The sequence below is a fragment of the Cherax quadricarinatus genome, chromosome 74, assembly GCF_038502225.1.
Source record: "Cherax quadricarinatus isolate ZL_2023a chromosome 74, ASM3850222v1, whole genome shotgun sequence".
Classification (NCBI taxonomy): domain Eukaryota; kingdom Metazoa; phylum Arthropoda; class Malacostraca; order Decapoda; family Parastacidae; genus Cherax; species Cherax quadricarinatus.
In genome coordinates this window covers 10,436,654-10,461,742 of record NC_091365.1, presented here as the reverse complement: position 1 = coordinate 10,461,742, position 25,089 = coordinate 10,436,654, and the positions used below count along the sequence as shown (strand labels likewise).

General features: G+C 38.5%; 1 protein-coding gene across 14 annotated transcripts in view; it reads right to left on the bottom strand.

Annotated features, from left to right (window-relative positions):
• LOC128700135 (Ca[2+]-channel protein alpha[[1]] subunit D) overlaps positions 1–25,089 on the bottom strand; it is a gene marked incomplete at its 5' end in the record, with an annotated part of 794,286 nt that overhangs the window by 16,534 nt on the left and 752,663 nt on the right. For 9 of the 14 annotated variants that reach the window (XM_070100771.1, XM_070100777.1, XM_070100774.1 and 6 more), the window contains 2 exon segments: positions 8,341–8,471; positions 15,113–15,360. In XM_070100771.1, coding sequence (XP_069956872.1) covers positions 8,341–8,471; positions 15,113–15,360 — 379 coding nt within the window. 14 annotated transcript variants of the gene reach the window in all.

The window sequence follows — 25,089 nt, the reverse complement described above, 5'->3', positions numbered from 1 at the left end:
TTTTTGGGATTTTCTTTCTTTTTTGGGTCACCCTGCCTCGGTAGGAGATGGCCAACTTGTTGAAAAAAAAAAAAAAAAAATAATAATAATAATCAGGTAGTAGGTTGGTAGGCAGCAACCATTCACTTAAGTACTACCGTCCTACCAAGTGAGTGTAAAAAGGAAGCCTGTATTTGTTTTATATGATGGTAGGATTGCTGGTGTCTTTTTTGTCTCATAAACATACAAGATTTCAGGTATATCTTGCTACCTCTGCTTACACTTATGTCACACTACACATACATGTAGAAGGACTGGCCTAATATGGGCCACCAGGCTTATTGCAGTGTTCCTCCTTTCCAATGTTCTAAAAGCTATGGCTTGGGTAGTTTCAAATTTAGGTTGGATAAATACACGAGTGAAAGGGGTTGGATTTGAGTCAGACTTGCACCTGAGCTTATTGCTTGGGTAGCATTTGTTCTGTTAGTGGGTTGGATTTGTGAAGGACCGGCCTAGTATGGGCAAGCAGGCCTGTTCCAGTGTTCCTACTTTCTTAATTTCTTATTTAACATCACACTTACCAGTAGGGTGATCGAGGCTAGGACCTTGGGTAGCTTTAAGAAGAGATTGGACAAATATACGAGTTGGGGGAGCTGAGTTTGATTTGTGTCATTGGGTACGGGAGTAAATTCTTGGGTAGCTTTGGGTGGAGGTCATTTTGATAAGGACCTGCCTTGTATGGGCCAGTAGACCTGCAGTGTTCTTCCATTGTTATGTTCTTATTGGCTATTTGTTTATGTGAGGGAGGGATGACAAGTTTATTGTTGGAGAATATGACACTAATATCAACTCTATGGCTTATTTATCTATCACAATTCAACTAATATGACATAATAAACAATATTAATAACATAGAAACATGGAATATACTCTAGAATGAATAACGTAAGTCATTATGTATGTCACGAGAGGTGTTGTGTTGTGTTGTTGTTGGGTATATAAGGGCCACTGAGCGTAAGCCTCTTCAAGTCTCTTCTGCTTCTATCAACTTTTCTGTACTCGACTGAAGAAGCCTACTGTGTAGGCGAAATGTTTCGAAATAAAGATACCTAACTGTTGCATATGTGTCTTACCTAACAACCATCCATAATGGTGGTGAAGCAGCACCTGAGTCGGCGGTGGTTTTTGTAGCCCTATATAACTCCAACAACATTGGAGGAGTTGGTAGAATCACTGAATCACTAATGAAGGAACCCACTACCACCATCACTACTACCTTCTACCACCATCACTACCACCAAAGAAAGCTTCTAGTGCCAGCCCTTTGGTAAAGAATGTGAGAAACACATAATTTATGAAAAAGTTTGTAGAAAAATACAAAGATGGTGGTGGTAGAGTGGAAGCAGTTGTGATAGTGGTTGATGAACATAAGAAAGAAGGATCACTGCAGCAGGCCTGTTGGCCCATGCTCGGCAGGTCCTTTACAATTCATCCCACTAACGAAATATTTTCCCAACTCAGTCCTCAATGTTACCCAAGAAATAAGCTCTGATAACTATCCACTCATTTGGGACTTGCAAATGAGTGGATAGAGTTATCAGAACTTATTTCTTGGGTAGCATTGAGGACTGGGTTGGGAAAATGTTTCGTTAGTGGGATGAATTGTAAAGGACCTGCCGAGCATGGGCCAACAGGCCTGCTGCAGTGATCCTCCTTTCTTAGGTTCTTATGTTCATCAACCACTATCACAACTGCTTCCACTCTACCACCACCATCTTTGTATTTTTCTACAAACTTTTTCATAAATTATGTGTTTCTCACATTGTACATGTTTATGTATACACATTCATCTAAATTTTCTTTGATTTTATCTTAATACTTGTTGTTCTTATTGTTTTTCCTTTCATTTCCATGGGGAAGTGGAATGAGAATCTTTCCTCTGTAAGCCATGCATGTTGTACAAGTGAACTTAAATGCTGGGAACAATGGGCTAGTAACCCCTTTTTCCATATAGCCTACTAAAAAGAAAAAGAAGAAAATCGTCAAAATGGGATGTCTGAATGTGCATGGATGTTGTGTGAATGATAAGAGACGATTGTGGATGTTATGAATGAGAAGAAGCTGGATGTCCTGGCTTTAAGAGAAACAAGGTTGAAGGAGTTGGGAGAGTTTCAGTAGGAAGAAATAAATGAGATTAGGTCAGGGGTTCCTAGCTCCGACTAACCCATACGAAGTCTCTCTTATTATCAACACACTAAAAAACAAGGCAGGAGATTTAAATACCTTACCACACTTTATATACAAAAAAGTGTCACAAGTGCTATCACCAATCATTGCTACACTCTTTAACAAATCCACTGAATCCTCTACCATCCCTACAGTTCTCAAAATAGGAAGGGTTACCCCGATCCATAAAGGAGGAGACCAAACAGAGTTGAATAACTATAGGCCAATATCCAACTTACACCCTCTCTCAAAAATCTTTGAAAAATTAATTCATAAACGAATCTACTCCTACCTCATCTCCCAAAACATACTCAACCCCTGCCAATTTGGATTCAGGCCTAATAAAAATACTAATGATGCTATTATACACATGCTAGAACATATATACACTGCAATAGAGAAAAAAGAAGTCCCACTGGGGATCTTCATTGACTTACGTAAAGCTTTTGATACAGTTGACCATGACTTGCTCCACATAAAATTGTCACACTATGGTATAAGAGGGCACTCCCTCAACTACCTCAAGTCATACCTCAGCAACAGAAGCCAATATGTGTAAACAAATGGGGCAAACTCTTCCGCACAACCAATTACAGTTGGTGTCCCACAGGGAAGTGTCCTTGGCCCTCTTCTTTCTCCTATACATAAATGACCTACCAAATGCTTCGCAATTACTCAAACCCACACTATTTGCAGATGACACTACATACGTCTTCTCTCACCCGAGCCTAGTCATGCTAGCCAATACTGTAAATACCGAATTACAGAAAATATCTACCTGGATGAGGACTAACAAACTTACACTAAACATTGACAAAACCTACTTCATTCAGTTTGGTAACAGAGCTACAGATGTCCCTCTTAACATAATGATAAATGGATCACCTATCACAAAGCTAACAGAGGGAAAATTCTTAGGAATCCACCTTGATAATAGACTCAAATTTCATACACATATACAACAAATTTCTAAGAAAATTTCCAAGACCGTAGGCATACTATCGAAGATACGGTACTATGTTCCACAGTCAGCCCTCCTGGCCCTATACCACTCTCTTATTTACCAAATTCTGTAAGCTCAGCATTGTAATCCTTATAGAGAATAAACTTTGAATTTGAATTTGAATTTGAATATCTCACCTATGGAATTTGTGCATGGGGCTCAACAACAATTAACCATCTCAGACCACTAATTACCCAACAAAAAGCTGCAGTCAGAATGATAACAAATTCCCACTACAGGCAACACACTCCACCAATATTCAAAACACTAAACCTACTCACCATACAAAACATCCATACTTATTACTGCACCTATTACATACATAGAACACTTAAACCTGATAATAACCCTCCCCTCAAACATCTCCTTGCCAACCTCAACAGAACACATGACCATAACACAAGGCACAGATCACTCTTTGATGTTCCTCGTGTCCATCTCACGCTATGCAAAAACTCAATGCACATAAAAGGCCCTAAAATCTGGAATTCATTACCTGTAAATATAAAAGAAACACTACCTGTTTATAAATTCAAGTCTCTTCTCAAAGATCACTTACTCACCCAAAACCAAATAAATACTGAATAACTGAACCTTATAAATTGTATATCTTAAATGTTTCTCACAATTATATCACATAAATGTTAAACCTAAGACCCAATCTAACTTTGTTATTTTTTAAATACACTACCTAACAGAATACTCCATTCTACTGAATGTACAGCAATGCATGCAACCATATGGCCTGTCTTTGTAATACTCATTTGTGCTTTATTGTTATCTGTTTACAATAATGTTTTATCGCTGATTACACCATTGCTTAGTTAATCTTAAGTTAATTTTAAGCCTGCCCGTAATGCTATGCATACAAGTGGCTCTGGCATGCTGCTCTTACCTATATTTTTTTGTACCTCTGTATGTATGTTCAAATTATTAAATAAATAAATAAATAGAGTTAGAACTAAAGAAGGAGTAGCAATAATGTTGAAGGATAAGTTATGGCAGGAAAAGAGGGAATAGGAATATATAAATTTAAGGATTATGTAGACTAAAATAAGGGTTGGATGGGAAAAGTGGGTTATAGTAAGCGTTTATGTACCTGGAGAAGAGAGAAGTATAGAGGAGTGAGAGAGATTTTGGGAAATGTTGAGTGAGTGTGTGGGGAGTTTTGAACCAAGTGAGAGAGTACTTATTGTTGGGGATCTCAATGCTAAAGTGGGTAAAAATATTGTGGAGGGAGTAGTAGGTAAATTTGGGGTGCCAGGGGTAAATGAAAATGGGGAGCCTTTAATTGAGCTATGTGTAGGAAGAGGTTTGGTAATATGTAATACATAATTTATGAAAAAGAGGATAAATAAGTATACAAGGTATGATATAGCATGCAATGAAAGTAGTTTGTTAGATTATGTATTGGTGGATAAAAGGTTGATGGGCAGGCTTCAGGATGTACATGGTTAATGAGGGGCAACTGATATATCGAATCATTATATAGTTGTAGCTACAGTTAGGACAAAAAGAATTTGGCAACAGCAAGTAAGAGAGAGGTGAAGGTGTATAAACTAAGGGAGGAGGAAGTTAGGGTGAGATATAAGCAACTATTGGCAGAAAGGTGGGCTAGTGCAAGTATAAGTAGTGGGGGGGTTAAGAGGCTTGGAATAGTTTTAAAAATGTAGAATTATGATATGGGGCAGAAGTTTGTGGTTATAGGAGGGTGAGTGCAGGAGGAAAGAGGAATGATTGGTGGAATGATGAAATAAAGGGCGTGATAAAAGAGAAAAAGGTAACTCACGAGAGGTTTCTACAAAGCAGAAGTGTTATAAGAAGAGTCAAGTATATGGTGAGTAAAAGAAAGGTGAAGAGAGTGGTGAGAGAGTGCAAAAGAGAGCAGATGATAGAGTGGGAGAGGCACTGGCAAGAAATTTTGATGAAAATAAGAAAAAAATTTTGGAGTGAGATAAACAAGTTAAGAAAGCCTAGGGAACGAGTGGATTTGTCAGTTAAAAACAGAGTAGGGGAGTTAGTATATGGGGAGCTGGAGGTATTAGGTAGATGGTGGGAATATTTTGAGAAACTTTTAAATGTCGATGAAGAAAGGGAGGCAGTAATTTCATGCACTGGGATGGCAGGTATAACATTTTTTAAGAGTGAAGAAGAGCAGGATGTGAGTGTTGGGGAGGTGGGTGAGGCATTACATAGAATGAAAGGGGGTAAGGCAGCTGGAACTGACGGGATTATGACAGAAATGTTAAAAGCAAGGGGGGGGGATACAGTGCTGGAGTGGTTGGTATTTTTGTTTAATAAATGTATGAAAGAGGGGAAGGAAGGTACCTAGGGATTGGCAGAGAGCATGTATAGGTCCTTTATATAAAAAGAAGGGAGGCAAAAGAGATTGTAAAAATTAGAGGAGAATAAGTTTACTGAGTATACCAGGAAAAGTGTACGTAGGGTTATTACTGAAAGAATTAGAGGTAAGACAAAGAGTAGGATTGCAGATGAGTAAGGAGGCTTCAGAGTGGGTAGGGAATGTGTAGATCAGGTGTTTACATTGAAGCATATATGTGAACAGTATTTAGATAAAGGTAGGGAAATTTTCATTGCATTTATGGATTTAGAAAAGGCATATGATAGAGTGAATAGGGGAGCAACGTGGCAGATGTTGCAAGTATATGGAATAGGTAGTAAGTTACTAAATACTGTAAAGAGTTTTTATGAGGATAGTGAGGCTCAGGTTAGGGTGTAGGAGAGAGGGAGATTACTTCCTGGTAAAAGGAGGTTTTAGACAGGGATGTGTAATGTCACCATGGTTGTTTAATATATTTATAGATGGGTTGTAAAAGAAGTAAATGCTAAGGTGTTGGGGAAAGGGGTGGGATTAAATTATGGGGAATCAAATACAAAATGGGAGTTGACACAGTTACTTTTTGCTGATGATACTGTGCTTATGGAAGATTCTAAAGAAAAGCTGCAAAGGTTAGTGGACGAGTTTGGGAGGGTGTGTAACGGTAGAAAGTTGAAAGTGAACATAGATAAGAATAAGGTGATGAGGGTATCAAATGATTTAGATAAAGAAAAATTGGATATCACATTGGAGAGAGCGCATATGGAAGAAGAGAATGTTTTCAGATATTTGAGAGTTGACTTGTCAGTGAATGGGTTTATGAAGGATGAGGTTAACCATAGAATTGATGAAGGAAAAAAGGTGAGTGGTGCATTGAGGTATATGTGGAGACAAAAAAACATTATCTACGGAGGCAAAGAAGGGAATGTATGAAAGTATAGTGGTACCAACACTCTTATATGGGTGTGAAGCTTGGGTTGTAAATGCTGCAGTGAGGAGGCGGTTGGAGGCGGTGGAGATGTCCTGTCTAAGGGCAATGTGTGTAGTAAATATTATGCAGAGAATTCAGAGTGTGGAAATTGGGAGGTGGTGTGGAGTTAATAAAAGTATTAGTCAGAGGGCTGAAGAGGGGTTGTTGAGGTGGTTTGGTCATTTAGAGATAATAGATCAAAGTAGAATGACATGGAGAGAGTATAAATCTGTAGGGGAAGGAAGGCGGGGTTGGGGTCGTCCTCAAAAAGGTTGGAGGGAGGGGGTAAAGGAGGTTTTTGTGGGTGAGGGGCTTGGACTTCCAGCAAGCATGCGTGAGTGTGTAAGATAGGAGTGAATGGAGACGAATGGTATTTGGGACCTGACAAGCTGTTGGAGTGTGAGCAGGGTAATATTTAGTGAAGGGATTCAGGGAAGCCAGTTATTTTTATATAGCCAAACTTGAGTACTGGAAATGGGAAGTACAATGCCTGCACTTTAAAGGAGGGGTTTGGGATATTGGCAGTTTGGAGGGATATGTTGTGTATCTTTATATGTATATGTTTCTAAACTGTTGTTTTCTGGGCACCTCTGCAAAAACAGTGATTATGTATGAGTGAGGCGAAAGTGTTGAATGATGATAAAAGTATTTTCTTTTTGGGGATTTTCTTTCTTTTTGGGTCACCCTGCCTCGGTGGGATATTAGCAACTTGTTGGGAGAAAAAAAAAAAAATAGATGTTACCTACGACTGTTCAACTGCCTCCCAACACACATAAAGAGGATTACCAATAGACCCCTGGCTGTCTTCAAGAAGGCATTGGACAGGCACCTAAAGTCAGTACCTGACCAGCTAGGCTGTGGGTTGTATGTCAGTTTGCATGCAGCCAGCAGTAACAGCCTGGTTGATCAAACCCTGATCCACCATGAGGCTTGGTCTCAGACTGGGCTGCAGGGGTGTTGAACCCCAAAACTCTCTCCAGGTAATGTGTAAGGTCTCCAGGAATGTGTTGTCTGCAGCATACATGTTATTCTCCTTAAATATTCGGAGTACAACTAACTGAACTGCAGAGACTGACTTTTTTTCTCTAACCTTTTGTGTCAATATGTACATAGTAAGGAGGATCGTGTAGCCTCGAGAGTCTTACCATAACAGTCCATCATAGGGAATACAAATAGAGTGAATTCTCTCATATTTAAAAGGCATTTTTATGCTTGATGAAACATACTGCATTACCAAAACTGAAGAGTAAACATCTATTCACATAGTGTTTCAATACATGTGGCATAATGAAAGGCTATTTAGTATTAATGATTTTAACTTGAGTTAACTTACTGTCTGCTTTAACTAAAAACAGATATACAACTGAAACAAACTATGATCAATTTCTCTAGTTTTAAGTAGTCTGTAAGCTATTAATTTAATCTGCCCATAATGCCGTGGCATGATAGTGGCTCTCTTTGCCTACAACTCATTATTGCAACTAAAGAATCTCAATGTTAACTTGCAAAGAAATAAAAATTGTAATTGTAAAGGGCAGATAATTTGCAACTACGTAATGCAACATTTGTAGAGGAAACTTTGCGTAAGGTTTCAGTCCATCCTGGAGCATTATCAAGTCACAACAGAGAGAAAATGGCAGTCAGAACACAGGTCAAGTAAAGAGGTAAGGAGGAAGATAAAACAGGTTAATTGAAGAAATAAGGAGAAAGACACCACACAGGTTGGGTGAAGAGGTGAGGAGGAAGCCAAGCTTGCAACTGTTGTAACAGCACTCAATTTTTTGTGACAATACAAGAAATGACCAGGGACATAATGGTACTTACCCTGCCGACCAAGCTCTCAGCAGAGCCCACGACTTCAGAATAGGGTCTGGAGACACTTCTAGGGCTGCTCGGGACACTGTGGGAGTGGCGGTCCCCTGGAAGGCTTCCATTACTCTCACTGAGAGAGGTCGCTAAGAGAAACAAACATTATTTGAATTCTGCTTATGTAGTTTCATAAACAAATTACATTGAAAAACAAGACCAATAAACAACATAATATAATAAATATACAGTAATATTGTGTTTATTGTCATATGAATTAAGAACATTTAAATCTGGCTAGATTTTTATGTTATTTTCATTAGTTATGAACCTGTATCACATCTATTTATTTGTTATGAACCTGTATCATATCTATTTATTTATAGTGACTGGAAACACTACGCAGATACAATAGATTGTCAGTTATCCAAAGACTGGTTACTCAGCATCCAACAATATCCAGCATTCCTGCTCAAGCCAGCACCTAAATAGATAATTCTAAAAAAGAATGTGCAACAAGACAATATAAACAATAAGAGTAAATTGCCACATTACCCTAGCTGGAAGAAATCACAAATAACCCAAACTTAGGAGACAAAACCTATGACAATGTTTTATTCCATTTTGGACCATCGTCAAGTGACTTGATGATTGTCTAGGACAGACTCATACATCATCATGAGTCAGAGGGTTTATTTTCCTGGGGCTGGGATACAGGATACCATTAGCAGACTTGACAGTATCATGAATGGTAATGAGGTCAATCCTATTATCTGCCTCAGTACTTGAAGCAGAGATTTTGGCAAGTGTAAAAGTGAGGATTTCCTGTGGGTTATTTGTGATAATAAAAGATATTGTAATCACCTAATGTCACTGAAAATCCAGGAAACCTTCTTGGCAAGGCTGTTGCATAACCTGTGATCTACTGCAGTAAGACTATTCCAGATGAAAACTTCACCTCAAAGGGATCTATTATAGATGAAATAAATACATGGGCACTGGAGCGACTTTCATCAAACTTGAATGCCTCCCATTCCTTAGGCAATGTATAACCAATACAAGTTTAGTGTTTCCTTTGAAAATAATACCATAACTGGTTGCTTGTAAAAGGATGAATTATTATTTCAAACACGCTGGCCATCTCCCACTGAGTTAGAGTGACCCAAAAACGAAACACTTTTACTATCATTCACTCCATCACTGTCTTGCCAAAGGTGTGCTGATACTACAGTTCAGATGCCTCTCTGAACTGCAAATATCTTCACCCCTCCTTCAGAGTGTAAACATTGTACTTCCCACCTCCAGGACTTTAGTCCAACTAAATGGTTTCCCTCAATCCCTTCACAAAATGTTACCCTGCTCACACTCCAACAGCACATCAAGTCCCAAAAACCATTTGCAATACGAGTCATGCAGTGCCCGGGGAATGGGAGAGGGAGGGAGCTACATTATAATTCCTTGGATCAAGAGCCCCTTATCAGCATCAATACATCTTCCCTTAAGAATAAAGTGAGTGCAAGCAAAACAAGAGAGGCATTATGTGTATATTGTACATACATGGAGAGGCCATGGTATACATTATGTATAGGGTAAGATATACAGTAATAATGGTAGGATTACAGGTGGCCCTCCACATTCGCGAGCTTCGAACACCCTTGAAAAAATAGGGCAAGCAATGAGAATGATAGCACAGCTCAAACAATTATTTTACGACATAGACCCATCGATGTTGAGGGCTTTGAAGGTGACGAACGACACTGATAGGAGCATAATTCCCTACAAAACTCTGTTTGTAGATATGAAGAGGAAACGGTCTCAGTTGCCCATCACAATGTTCTTCACAAGGAAGCCTGCCACTACTCCCATTGCTAACTCTGACTCTAGCGATGTCAATGATCCACCGCCTATTATTGGCAGTCATGCTGGCAGTGAAGAGTTAGAATCCACACACTAGACTCATCATGCCATGCAGTTACACTCCATATAATCACCTCCATTCAACTGTCATCAGTAACTGCATGGCTAACTATCATCACCATCATCATAGTCATCATCATCACAAGTCAACAGAGTTCGTCTGCCCAACCTTACGAGTGGTGAGTATTTTGTTTGTTCATTATTTGTTATTAAACCATAACATGCATGTATATACAATACATGTATGCATTTTACGATGTTTTAATGTGTTTTATGACTTCATGGTTCAATAGGTTAACGAAGCAGTATTGTTAGGCTAAGTAAATGCTATTATTATATTTCCCTACAATATATTTGTGCACCAAACATTCGCGAATTTTCAACATTCGCGAGGTTCTTGATTCCCTAACCCTCATGAATGTGGAGGGCCACCTGTACTATGTTAGATAAAAGGACACATATACAACTAATGTGACATTTTATTGTGGCAATGTTTCCTTTTACCTAACAAGATACACATTGTATATGTACAGAGTTAAAGTCACATAGTATATATAAACAGGTCAAGGTGTACACTGTGTTTATGTACATAGAGAGATTAATGTTTGCTGTGTGCATGGAGAGGTAAATGTACACACAGTGTATACATGGATTGAAGGTACACACCATGTACATAGAGGCCCAAGATACACACCATGTAAATGGAAAGGTCAAGGTATACACTGTACATAAGAATGTCAAGGTGCACACTGTGTGTTCATGTAGAAGTCAAGGTACACATACTGTGCACACTGTGTGTTCACGGAGAAGTCAAGGTACGCGTACTGTGTGTACATGGAGAGGTCAGGGTACATACAGTGTGTACACACTAATATGGCCAGAGTATATACAGTGTGTACACACTAATATGGCCAGAGTATACACAGTGTACACACTAATATGGCCAGAGTATGCACAGTGTGTAAATACTGATAGGTCAAGGTACACACAGTACTGTATACATGGGGAGGTCAAAGTACACACAGTACCATGTACCATGTAGCTTGCCAATAAAGTTAGGAATCCTTAACCTGTAAATAGCTGTCAATAAAGCTAGGGATCCTTAACCTTGTCAAACCCTGTGTAAAAAAAAAAAAAAAAAAAAAAAATGGGGAGGTCAAGGTACACACAGTACCATGTACATGGGGAGGTCAAAGTACATACAGTACCATGTACATGGGGAGGTCAAGGTACACACAGTATGTATGGAGATGTCAAGATGCACACTTTGTACATGGAAAATCAAATGAATATGGACTGATCAATGTACACACACTAACCTAGCATGTTCACAATTTGTGTCAACATAATCACTAAAGGTTGAGCAAGTGTTGGTTGGTTCACTGATGTTGCTCTCTAATGCTGAATGGCAGCAGAATCATACATGTCTGCCTACTTTTCTCTTTCATGATAAATTCTGCATCCACAGCTCATGAGGTGTTGTGGCTATGATGCAAGAATGTGTGGAGTTAACTTACCGAGTTGTGAATTAGACACACATGTAACATCTGGGCATCTTTATTGATGTTACACCAACCAGTGGCTTAATCACAGGGACATAAATGGAAGACTGCAGAAAAGGAAGTAATCAGTCCTTCACCTTCACAAAATTATACACCAATAACCAACACATAGGAGAGAAAAGCTTATGACAACATTTCACGGAATTATGTACAGAATTCAACAGAAGATGAAATAAGCAGTCCCTTAGCCTAGGAGCAAGTGTAGAGCACTGTAGCCTTGTTGAATGTGATAAGGATACCCAGAAGTTGCACATGTGTTTAATTCATCATCTTGTTGGTATTGTATACCACTGATATACTTGCAGAGTTGTGTTAATGGGGGTTGAAGCTTTACTCCTGCTGTGCCTCTTATCTTCAAAATTAACCAATATTTACTGATTCCTGGGCCTCTTACACTCTACCTAGTCTTGAAACTGTCTCCATCACTTCCTCACTCAACACATTATATACAATCCTTATGTTGACTTTATTTGATATACATTACAGTACCGCACTAGTAACGGTGTTTGCCATATCCTTATAGAACAAGCTGGAGAAATTGTGATGATGATGGATGAAGACAGCTAGTACATGAAATAAAGTCAGCATTAGAGTTGTATGCAAGACATTCAGGATAATCAGTAACTCTGTCATGAGAAGAGTCAATATAAATTAAACAATCACAGCAGAGATGTAGCAGATGCTCACTTAGGAGAAATCTATTAACAAATGGAACCTAAAGGTTATGTACACAAGAATGCTTCCCATATACACAACAATAGTACTCGAAGAGCTGGAGTATGGAAAATGTGTACAGTAAGTCCTCACTTAATGTTGACAGGGTCTTGGAAACTGCGACTTTAAGCAAAACGATGTATAATGAAACCAATTTTACTATAGGGTAATTGATATAAACATCAGAAGTGCCCAGTGCACTTTTACCACTCATTGCAACAAAGTTAAATCAAGGAATGTGTTTGCAAAGCAAAAATTGTAAGGAGCACCTTCTACCACCAGGCAGTTCAAAAACAAATGTGCAAACTCCACATACACAGTGGCCCCCGGCCAGGAATCCTTTTTTTCTCGTGAATGTTATAACAAAACAATGCTAAGTGAAGATCTCTTGTATTCAGGAAGAACAAAAAAGTGAATGTCCAATGAACACAATTACATTAATACCTAGCAGAATTTACCAAAATTCCTGTTAGGTAGACAAATTGTGATACATACTAGTTCACTGTGTGCTGTGACCTTACCATATATAATGTATCACCTCATGTTCTGATTTTGCATGTGTCCAGTTCCTCACCTGTCTCATTTAACTTCACTTTCCACCACATTTACAGCATGTTCAGTCTTCTATATTTTCTACTATCTGAAGTCATACAAATTACATAGTGTTTCCTTTTTAAATGGTTTCTCAGTACATGTACTTAGTGCTCTGTATGTTTTATCCAATTACTTGTTCTAATCTTAAGTATTATAGGCTCATAACTAACGAGTTATTTGTTTAATTTCTTACATTTATAAATATAATGTATAACATACAGTGCAAACTGTAGGATAATAAAAGGCTTGTTCAGATGGAAATGAAAGTCGGAGGCGAATACACTAAATGTCTATAGGAGTGTTGTTTAATGCCCTATAAGTATGATATTATCTACTCTAGTAAAATATTTTAAATTTTTAATGATATCTAGATTCTAATATACTAAAATATGGTCACAAGAAAAGCACAAAAACAAAGCAGACAACAAAGGAAGAGTCTGCAAGAGTTGCCAGTCAAGAACCACAGTCAGGAAGCTGTAGAAGACCCCTCGGGTGCACGGGGGTTAGGAAATGGTGTAGTATATTTTTCACTGCCATTAATTACATCAGCAGTTGCATTGCAATCATAGGAGTTAAAAAAATGATGAAAACAAAATGTGCAAAATTCATTATCACTTAAAACAGACAGCAACAAAACCTTTGCAAAAAATATCTTTAAAATGATTGCAGTCAACTGTTTGTGTCTACTGAGCATGCAGTTAAGTGGTGTGAACTTGTGCCTTATGTGTGCCAGTCAAATCTACACAAGGCTTGCTTTACTGGAAATGTTAGTACAATATACAACAAATGACAATACAAGGGAATTACTTTTAGCATTAATCAAACTTGGGGGAACACACCCACTGCCATAAAAGTATTGGGAAGAATACACAAAGTGACAATAACAGGGAACACCCAACTACATTAAAGCTGGGTCAAAGTGTCCAGCAGTAATTGGGGAACCAACAGTACTTACAGATTTATGACAAAGGCACAAGTACTCCCGAGAGATAGAAGAGGAGAAGAGAGTTACCTAAGAGAGAGAGACAGAAGGGGAGTGGAGGGGGCACAGCCATTACGGGGGTGAGGGAGTCCGGACACCCCCACAGAACCACAGCATACGTCCCAGTCTAAGGCACCAGCAAATACACCAGCAGAAGGCGAAGACAGCTTAAGAGTTGACACTGATGATGGAAGAACACAGTGGTGGAGATGGTGATGGTGATTGTGAGGATTTTGGTGAAGTTCAGGAGAGGACTGTGGTTGGGTATGTGAAATCAAGTGTTGATGATGGGGTATATGTTGCACCTGCTGATTAGAGTCATGGTGATAGTTGTGGTCAGAATCTTCAGGTAACAGACGGTGGTATTGATAAATTTGTTGATAATGATGGTGATGATGGTGATTACGCTCTGACTGTGGAACCTGAGGTAAGTGACGATGTGGATGGTGCTTATGGTGTTGGCTATGGCTATGGAAGTTGTGGTTGTAATAGGTTGTGTGGCAGGATGCTTGGTGAGAGGAACCACACTGAGGAAGACTGTGTGTGGAGGCAGCCACCTCAGACACACTGGAGGACACCTCAGACAGGTCCTCAAGATGGAAAGAGGCAAGGTTATGGGTAGTCTCTAGTTCTGAGTCAGAGTCAGAGCTGGAGGGGTGGAAATTGTCAAGAGAGCGGTGAAGGGAAATGTTGGGTGGGCGTGGAGGAGCACGGAGGGAGCGGCGGTGGAATGGCATGTGGGACTGGCAAGGAGGAGTATTGGGCAGAACTCTAGAGGAGACATAAGGAAGGGTGACACAGGGGCGTAGAGATGCCATGTGCTGGAGCAGTGCCCGCACTGACAGCAGCTGGCTGGAGGGATCTTCGCACCCTGCTGAGGATTGAGCCGCCTGGCTAGGGGGAGCAGGAAGGGCCAGGAGACCACCACGGGAGGGCCTGGGGTGGTGCTCCCTACGGGCGGAGGCTGGGGTGGTGGGGCATGACAGATGATGCCCCCTGGGGTACAGGGTGCGCGGGGTACCTCGGCCGTGGAACGAGGCACGCAGACCCCGTCTAAATGGTGCTGAACCAGTAGATGACTGATGCACGATGCCTGCCACGGCCAAGGCTTGAGCATGAGCCAGTCGCAGCCCATCGGCGATGTTGCTGAAGCTACGAGACTGGGCGTCCTGGCGACCAATGCATCCCAGTCCCCAGGAGTGAGTGGAGGTGCGGCGGGGGGGTGGCGTGGGGGGCTGCGGCCCGTCACTCAACTCCTCATCACTCAGGCTACACACAGTGAAGCACTATTAGTCAACAGTCAGCAAGAAAGACAAACAAGTTTGAGCAAGAGAGTACAATACACTCCCTTGCTGCAACTAGCAACACTGGTGTTAGACAAGCAGGCAGCACACCGACCAGTAATTCAATAACACACGTGTCTGGTAACCCCAGGAAATTATAGCAGCCGTGTGAGCAAATCAGCAGCAGCCCGGGTGATGCAAGGGAAGAGATGGTGTTAATTGGCACTCAAGCTTGTGTTATAAATCACTGCCATGAAGGAAGTGCAACACCAGCTCATATAACTATTCAATCTTCCAGGAAACACATTAAGATTTACCTGTCAGTGGTTCAAGTGATGGAAAGCAAAATTTATAGAATCACATTCCTGTATTAAACACGATGAGAGGTGAATGATCTCTATATACAGTGGACCCCCGGTTAACGATATTTTTTCACTCCAAAAGTATGTTCAGGTGCCAGTACTGACCAAATTTGTTCCCATAAGAAATATTGTGAAGTAGATTAGTCCATTTCAGACCCCCAAACATACACGTACAAACGCACTTACATAAATACACTTACATAATTGGTCGCATTCAGAGGTAATCGTTATGCGGGGGTCCACTGTATTACTGTAAAGTTACTGCCAATATGAAGGTAATCTGTTTAAGAGCCCATCCTTATTTTGGAATGTAACACATTATTTCAGTTTTCATAGTAGTGCAAACCACTTACTTATGAACTTGCAGTCCTTACAATGCTACTTGTGTTTAACTTTATCCAATATTCCAAACAAATTTTTCATCAGATGTTTAAACATGTTATAACAGAAAATGTTTATTTAGTTATCAAAGTAGTGCATTTAGCTAAGGACCATCCACCTCTCTAAAAAAAGAAATGACTGGATTAGAGATTACTGTATAGTACTACAAAATTTATAAGTGATTTAGGATTGTAGTTTTTTAACTAACAGAGTATACCTGGAGGATGTTCCGGGGGCCAACACGCCCGTGGCCCGGTCCATGACCAGGCCTTGTATATTAACCCTTAAACTGTCCAAACGTAGATACATGTTTTTTCAACATTTGAAAGTATGTAAAAAAATGTAGATCTTCTTATTGATTTTTTTACATTTGAAAAAGTGTAAAAAAACTTTGATCTTTGTTTTTTTTGTTATATTTGAAAATATGTAAAAAAACGTAGATCTACTTTTGGAGCACTATGCATGTGAACATAGATCTGTTTGGACAGTTTAAGGGTTAAATTTAATTATATAAAAAAAATTATTTCTTTGCATAGTATACAATGTGTGATTTACATGTTATAAAATAATGCTAAGCACAAAGAAAGCCACTAACATGCCTGAGCATTTCTGGCACTCTAATACTAATGCTATTGTATTATATATGTACTTTGAATTTCCAGAGTTTGTAGCACTTACTGCCATTTCTTGTATATCATTCCAGTGTTACACCACTATGAGAAAAACTTGTGTCTATATGACACTTGTTTTTCTCATGAGCTCACAAATGACTTCTTTGGGAATGGAGAGAGTTTGAACCAATGTTTGGCAGGACTGTTGATCTTTTCTTTGTCTCATATGCACATAAGATAACAGGTAAATCTTACAAACATCTACTTCTATTCGGAATAGGTATGCCTTTACTTCAATAAGTGCTTTATAATAGTTCTTAAATTCTCATGTTTTGCCTTTTCTACCCAGGAGGCCTGGTTTAAGACCTGCCCATGGTAAAGATAATCCCCAGAACTACTCAACAGATGGCAGCCAGTTTACACTTACCAATGTTCTCACCACTGTTCCATGCATGACCTAGTGGTGACAGCACTAGCTTGCTACTTTTAACCCTTTCAGGGTTTCAGACATACTAGTACGGCTTACGCACCAGGGTTTTTGATGTACTAGTACGCCTAAATTCTAGCGCCCTCAAATCTAGTGAGAGAAAGCTGGTAGGCCTACATATGAAAGAATGGGTCTATGTGGTCAGTGTGCACAGTATAAAAAAAATCCTGCAGCACACAGTGCGTAATGAGAAAAAAAAAAAACTTTGTGTTTTTGGATTAAAACAGCGAATTTGCACTGTATTTTCGTATGGTATTTATTGTTGTATTCTAGTTTTCCTGGTCTCATTTTATAGAATGGAAGACATATTACAGAAATTGAGATAATTTTCACTGGTTTTACAATGAAAAGTGCCTTGAAATTGAGCTCAAAGTAGCAGAAATGTTCGATTTTTACCAAAGTTCAAAAGTATACAAATCATCCAATACATATCAACTGGTGAGTCTGATATTCTTTCACAAGTGCGCCAATAATATTTATACTATTTCTACACTAATGCAGTACTCTGCATAACAGTAAATCTTTTATTTTTTGTGAGAATAAAAATTCAAAGTGGAAAGCAAAAGAATGTAAGAGGAGTGTGGGGATGTGACTAGTGAACAGAGGAAATGTTATTTTACTGCCAGGAATGTCTTTCGTGTTTATTCTGGACCCTATTTGGAAATTGGCATCTTTTGAAATTTGTGTGAAATTGGCAAAATTGCTAAATTCTGATCACTGTATTGGATAGTTAAAATTGGTAAATGGGTGGTTTTTTGTACTCATTTCATAGAAAAAATGGAGTTCTAGTGAAATAGTTATGATTTTTGTCGACTAGTACTCTGGAATTAGCCGAAAATAGGGCTCAAAGTGGGCAAAATCGCTGATGTGTAAACATCATCAAGACCGTTAACTTCGCGAGAGTGTAATTCTGTAAGTTTTCCATAAAATTTCATACTTTTGGTGTCATTATGATCGAGAAAAGATTATCTTTTCATAAGATTTTTTTTTTTTTTTTGAAATTTCAGCGACCCTGAGAGCAAGTCTTGGAGAGGGCCTGGCGACCCTGAAAGGGTTAAGACTGGCTTGTCATGGGTTTGACCTTATGACAAGCCAATTTCCAAGTAGTTTACAATTGTGTTATTCTGATTTTTATGAGTCAACTGACTTCTTGTTTTTTCATTTTGATGGCATGTGTTTTAGAGTAATAGTCTTTTTTGTCTTCTGTATATATAGAAAAAGATATATTGCACAAGACTTATTAATTCTCTTGGGATAATCCCCCCCCCCATTTTTTTTTAGTTTGCATATTTCTTTCATATAGAAAATCTCTAATGTATTACATAGTTCTGCTTTTTATTCCTTGCATGAGGAACCTTATTAAAGATTTTCTTAAAATCCAAATAACTGTAACAGGCCTAACTATTTCTTTCTTGAATAAGTTATGTGACTGTCATGCTAGATGAATATTGATATATGATGTACAGCCTTTCCTCACTTAACGACGGAGTTCTGTTCCTAAGAACACATCAGTAAACTAATTCATCACTAAGTGAGGATCATACTATGTATAATGGTACAGGTCCACCATCACTAATCCGGCAATCAGTTATTCAGTTCCTTCAGTTATTCGGCACTAATTTTGGCTAGCATAATTTCAAATTTCCATGGTTGCCACACCAACCTGCTGGTACTGTTTGGTGGCACTACTTGCTGCATAAGTCATTCCAATTTCTTTTTCTCCATTTATTGTTTTAACCTGCTTACTTTTAGCCCTAGCCATGGTTCCAATGAATAAAAGAAATGCTTCTCATTATGTAAAGCACCTACACAGTACATTATCCATTAAAGATAAGGTGGCTTTGAAGCCACTGTCGGTTGTCATGAGCTCAGTCTCACGAGGCAGGAGAATATGCTTTATTATTACGCTAATATCAACACTACAGCTTATTTGCCTATCAAAGCTGATTTAATATGACATAATAAACAATATAAATAACATAAAACATGTTAAATACTCCAGAATAAATAATATTTGGCTTAACACTGAGCAGTTCGATGGAGGTATGAAGAGGATATGGTATACAAATACCATTCTCCTATCCCTGTCTTATATTAGAGAAAATGGAGTACAGCACAGGGCTAACTGTGATATACACTCATACTGCACCATAAACTTGAAACAAAAAAGTTATTTTCTCTATATAGATTATCACACACAGCAGCATATGTGTAGAGAACCTAGGATAACCCAAAAAAGCCAACGTGGCTTATTTTTAGTACCTGGCTTGGGTTAGCCATATATGATTTTTGGTAAATATTCGATTCCCAGCCAGGGTAGAAACATTAGGCGTGTTTCTTTACACCTGTTGTCTATGTTTACCCATCAGTAAATGGGTACCTGGGTGTTAGCCACTAGTGTGGGTGTTATCCAGAGGTAATGATCTAATTTTCTTGAAATACTCTGCATAACAAGCGGCTTTCTATATAGTAGTATGTCACTGATGTCAGCTATGTCTGTATACCTTGTACATGTACGTGTAGTAAATAAAGATATTACTGTATTATTATTATTATTATTATTATTATTATTATATTATTTTCTCAGTTGTTTGTTGGGTTATCTTATTCAAACTTGGGCAATGTATGATGGAAAGATACTTCTTCATGTACACCAAAAATGAAAGAAATCAGACAATAAATAGCGGAGTTCACTTCTCAGCCATTAGCTGCCGCTTAGCGGTATATTTTTGTATGTTTTCATGGTTATATTCTCATTTTTTCGGTCTCATTTGATAGAATGAAATATATATTACAGAAATAGATATGATTTTGATTGCTTCATGACGAAAAGTACAGTGGAACCTCAAATATCGAACTGCTCCCAACTCAAGCATTTATGTAAGTGTATTTTTGTAAGTGCTTTTATAAGTGTATTTTTGAGGGTCTGAAATGAACTAATCTAATTTACATTATTCCTGATGGGAATAAATTCATTTGGTAACGGCACTTGAACAGCCGTCTGGAATGAAGAAAGTTCGATATTTGAGGTTCCATTGTACCTTGAAATTGCGCTCATGGTAGCAAAAATGTTCTGTTCTTTAGCGAAGCTCAAGAGTAAACAAATGACGTCACCGTCCAATACCTGTCCACCTGCCAGTCCAAATTCGAATAGAGTCAAGAATGGGTTGACATTATTTATACAATTATTACAATAATGCAGTAGTCTGCATAACAGTAAATCTTCCATTTTTTTTTGTGAATAAAAATTCCAAATGAAGAGTAATATAAGAGAGGCCTGGAGCCATGACTAATGAACAGAGAAAATGTTATTTTAGTGCAAGGAATGTCTGCATTGTTTATTCTGGACCCTATTTTGAAATTGGTATCTGTTGAAATTTGTGTGAAATCTGCCAAATTGCCAATTTCTGACCACTTTATTGGGTAGTTGAAATAAGTGAATGGGCAGTTTCTTGTACTCAGTTGACAGACTAGAAGTATATAAGTTTATTCAGGTATACACAAATACAGTTACATAGATTATCATACATAGCAGCGTATGTATAGAGAACCTAGCATAACCCAGAAAAGTCAGACAAAGTGACTTATTTCCAGGACCTGGCTTGGGCTTGCCATATATGATTTTTGGTAAAAAGTTTTTTTTCTCGGTTGTTTTTGTTGGGCTATCTCATTGAAACTTGGGCACTGTATGATGGAAAGATGCTTCTTAATGTACAACAAAAATAAAAAAGACGGATGATAAACAAGGGAGTTCATTTCTCAGCCATTAGCCGCCTCTTTGCAGTATATTTTCGTATGGTTTTCATGGTTGTATTCTCATTTTTTTGGACTCATTTGGTAGAATGGAAGATATATTACAGAAATAGACATGATTTTGATTGCTTTCATGATGAAAAGTACCTTGAAATTAAGCTCAAAGTAACAGAAATGTTCGATTTTTGCGTAAGTCAAGTTGGTTAATTTTATTAAGTGTACTCTAACCTAACCACTCTGTAATCCGGTAAACTCAGTAATCTGGCACACTACAGGTCCCAATGATGCCGGATTTGTGATGGAGGACCTGTAGTGGGTTTGTATCAACCATCTTTAATATTGTTTTAATGTCACCTTTTGCCATATTTACAACATTTCTGGTATACTCTTATATAGTAATGTACTGTATTTTGTAATAAACAGAATAGAAGTATTCTGCTCTAATATACATTATTTAGGCACGTATATTGGTCAGAGAGCCCATCGTAAATTTGAGGCATTGGTAAACGAGTACGTCGCTAAGTGAGGAGAGGCTGTACTATACAGGAATTTTCTAATTTGCTGTACAAGTGCTTTTTCTACTTTTCTCAAACTAGGTGCTTCAGTACTTTTCTTATCAGTAAGACAGCCCAATACAGGAGGGCCCCGCATATACAGCACCCTCTTTCCAGTGTTCTATATTTTCAATGGCTTTCAACTGACCCATTGTTCATTATGTCTGATGCTTTTATCGCTTTTCCTCTGCTTTTCTACAACAGTTGCATAAGGGAAGGGCAACTGGTGCTGTATTTTAAGATAAGTATTGTATATACAGCCTCTCCTCCCTTAGCGACATACTCGTTTACCGATGACTCGGACTTACGACAGGTTTTTTAACCAGAATGCATACCTAAATAATGTATATTAGAGCTGAATTCCTCTATTTTATTTATTACAATATACAGTACACTACTGTATAATTATATACCAGAAATATAAATGGTGCAAAGGTGGCATTAAAACAATATCAAAGATGATTGACACAAACTCACTACCATTATAGTATACTCCTCATTTACCAACGAATTCGTTTACTGATGCAGTCTTAGGAACAGAACTCCATCATTAAGTGAGGAGAGGCTGTACCATGTTTTTACTTCATCTGTTTTTTATGCCTAGCTGTATTAAACACTTAATATATGATAGTGTAAACATATTATCAGGCTTTTAGATGCATTCAATAATAAAACAAAAAAAAAAAACTGCTCTTTTCCACTCACCAGTGATTTTCATTTAATGTACGGGGTCGTGAACCTATGAGCTATACAAACAGGGCCTCCTGTAAATCAAAGAGCCTCTGTCACCTTTTTTTTTTTTAATGTCAGCACAGTGTGATCCATTTTCCATTTGTCTGGCAGTTTATCTTCTTTTAATGAAACTGGAAAAAAAAAATCCTGGGTACATAGTTTTTCTGCACTTTTAACATCCATGTGTTATCTCATTAGGTCATACTGCTTTTAGCTTATATGTATTAGGCTGGTAAACAGTAGCCAAAGTGTCTTTATACTCTCATATTTATATACAGTACAGTACTGCATTTATTTCTGGCTTGTTTCAATCTCTGGTAAAACTCTGGCTTGGTCCACTTAATACACTTGTTCCATGTGCTTTAATTTCTTTTCATGACATTCCAACAACTTATATTATTCTAATCCTTACTGATCTGTCTTTTATCCTATTGTGAATAACCTGTTTAATTCCACTTTAAAATATTTTATGCTACAGAACTTTGTTTAAATTGTTTATATCTATTCAATGTAATAATTTATTTCATGTTATTTAAATTCAATGTAACAATTTATTTCATGATTTTTTAAATACAGTGATCAATTAAATCACTATTTTCCTTTTTTGTAATCTGGTTATATGTTCATCACTCATGTCCATGAAGCAGCAGCCATTCTCAGTCATAAGGTCATAGAGCAGCACAAAAGAGTTGTCCCAGCTTGCATGACCTGTGACCTCATATGAGCTGGGAAAGATTATAAGTATCTGTACTGTACTAGAGAACTGACTCCTAACTGACATGACCTAAAAAAAATATTCTAATCCATAGGAGTTTGCTGGAACTTTTCCAAGGAGGGCAAAGGTTTCCAGGAAGGCTGGAGACAATGATTTCCAGGAAAGGGAAAGCAGTAAAGGTTTCCAAGAATGGGGGGGGGGAATGATTTCCAAGAATGGTGGGGTAAGGGTTGTAATAAAGTTGGTAGAATTACCGACAACATGTAAAGTAAAAGGACACAAGTGCAACTAATGTGACATTTATTGTGGCAACGTTTCGCTCTCCAGGAGCTTTATCAAGCCATGGCTTGATAAAGCTCCTGGAGAGCGAAACGTTGCCACAATAAATGTCACATTAGTTGCACTTGGGGTAAGGGTTTCCAAGAATGGTGAAGCAAGGGTTTCCAAGAATGGTGGGGTAAGGGGTAAGGGTTTCCAAGAATGGTGGGTCCAAGGGTTTCCAAAAATGGAGGCAAGGCTTTCTAGGAATGAGAGCCAAAGGATTCAAGCAGAGGCAGTTGGATAGACCGGCCATCAATATAATCTTTTTCCTTAGAAGAGGGTTGATCCAGAGAGAATCAACTACCCACTCTTGCCCCAGCAGAAAAGATATCATAAATACACTATACATTCAATAATTATTAAGCTACAAACTTCAGCAATCACAAGACATAAAAATATGTCTTGTCTATGAAAAAAAGAATAAGGTACTTTTCTACTTTTGTAGAAAGGGTAAAGGAAGGGAGCGAAGGTGAAGGAAGGAGAAAAGGAGGGTGGGAAAAGAGGGAGGGAGGGGAGTGCTAAAATTTAGGGAATGAGCTATTATATCATAGACAGGCAGCTATAAGCAGCATCACTGGCTGTCTCTCTTGAGAATATCATAAGAAGCAACCATCTATTCCTCAACTAAATCACACTTGTAGTGAATAGGAAACAGCTGACTAACTAGAAACATAAAACCTACACATAGCATACCTCTTTATCTGAGGACATTTTATCTTAAATGTAGCTTTATCAAGTCTACACACTTGGTAAATCCTTATTTATAGCAAAACTTCTTAAAACAAAAAGGCCATCTTTATACAGTATATATACAGTGGACCCTCGACCAACGATATTAATCCGTTCCTGAGAGCTCATCGTTAGTCAAGTTAATTTTCCCCATAAGAAATAATGGAAATCAAATCAATCCGTTCCTGACACCCCAAAGTATTGAAAAAAATATTTTTACCACATGAAATATTAATTTTAATACACACAAACTGAAAAAGACATGTACAATTACATGACACTTACCTTTATTGAAGATCTGGTGATGATTGATGGGATGGGAGGAGGGGTGTGTGTGGATGGTGTTAGTGTTTAGAAGGGGAATCCCCTTCCATTAGGACTTGAGGTGTCAAGTCCTTTTCCGGGGTTACTTCCCTTCTTCTTTTAATGCCACCTCTGCCGCACAACATATCTGTCCATAGAGGCCAGTACCTCCCGTTCCTTTATGACATTCCTAAAGTGTTTCACAACATTGTCAGTGTACAGGTTGCCAACACGGCTTGCAGTAGCTGTCTCTCAACATCTTCTATCACTTGCCATCTCAGTTTCGAAAACATAGTTGCACCTGTGGCAAGAACAGCTTCCTTGATTCCGTTTTCTTGGCCACAATAGTAGCGATGGTTGATTGGGGTTTTGTGTACAACCTGGCTAGCTCGGAGACACGCACTCCACTTTCATACTTAGCAATGATCTCTTTCTTCATATCCATAGGAATTCTCACCCTTTTTGCTGTAGGGTTGGCACTAGAAGCTTTCTTGGGGCTCATGGTGACTTATTTTGCAGGTGCAATCACTAAAAATGCTGTGATAATATGAAATGTTCTGATTGTATGTTTGGATGGGACCACAGTGGCTGGCTGGCTTGTAAACTCTGGCACCCACAGGACAAGTGAGGTGCGCTCAGGCCACAAGTGGACACGACTCGAACGGAACGAATTGTGTTGGTCGAGTTTTTTAGCGCTAGTCGAGGCAAAATTTTTTTGTTGAAATGTATCGCTAGTCAGATTTAACATTATACGATGCTATCGTTGG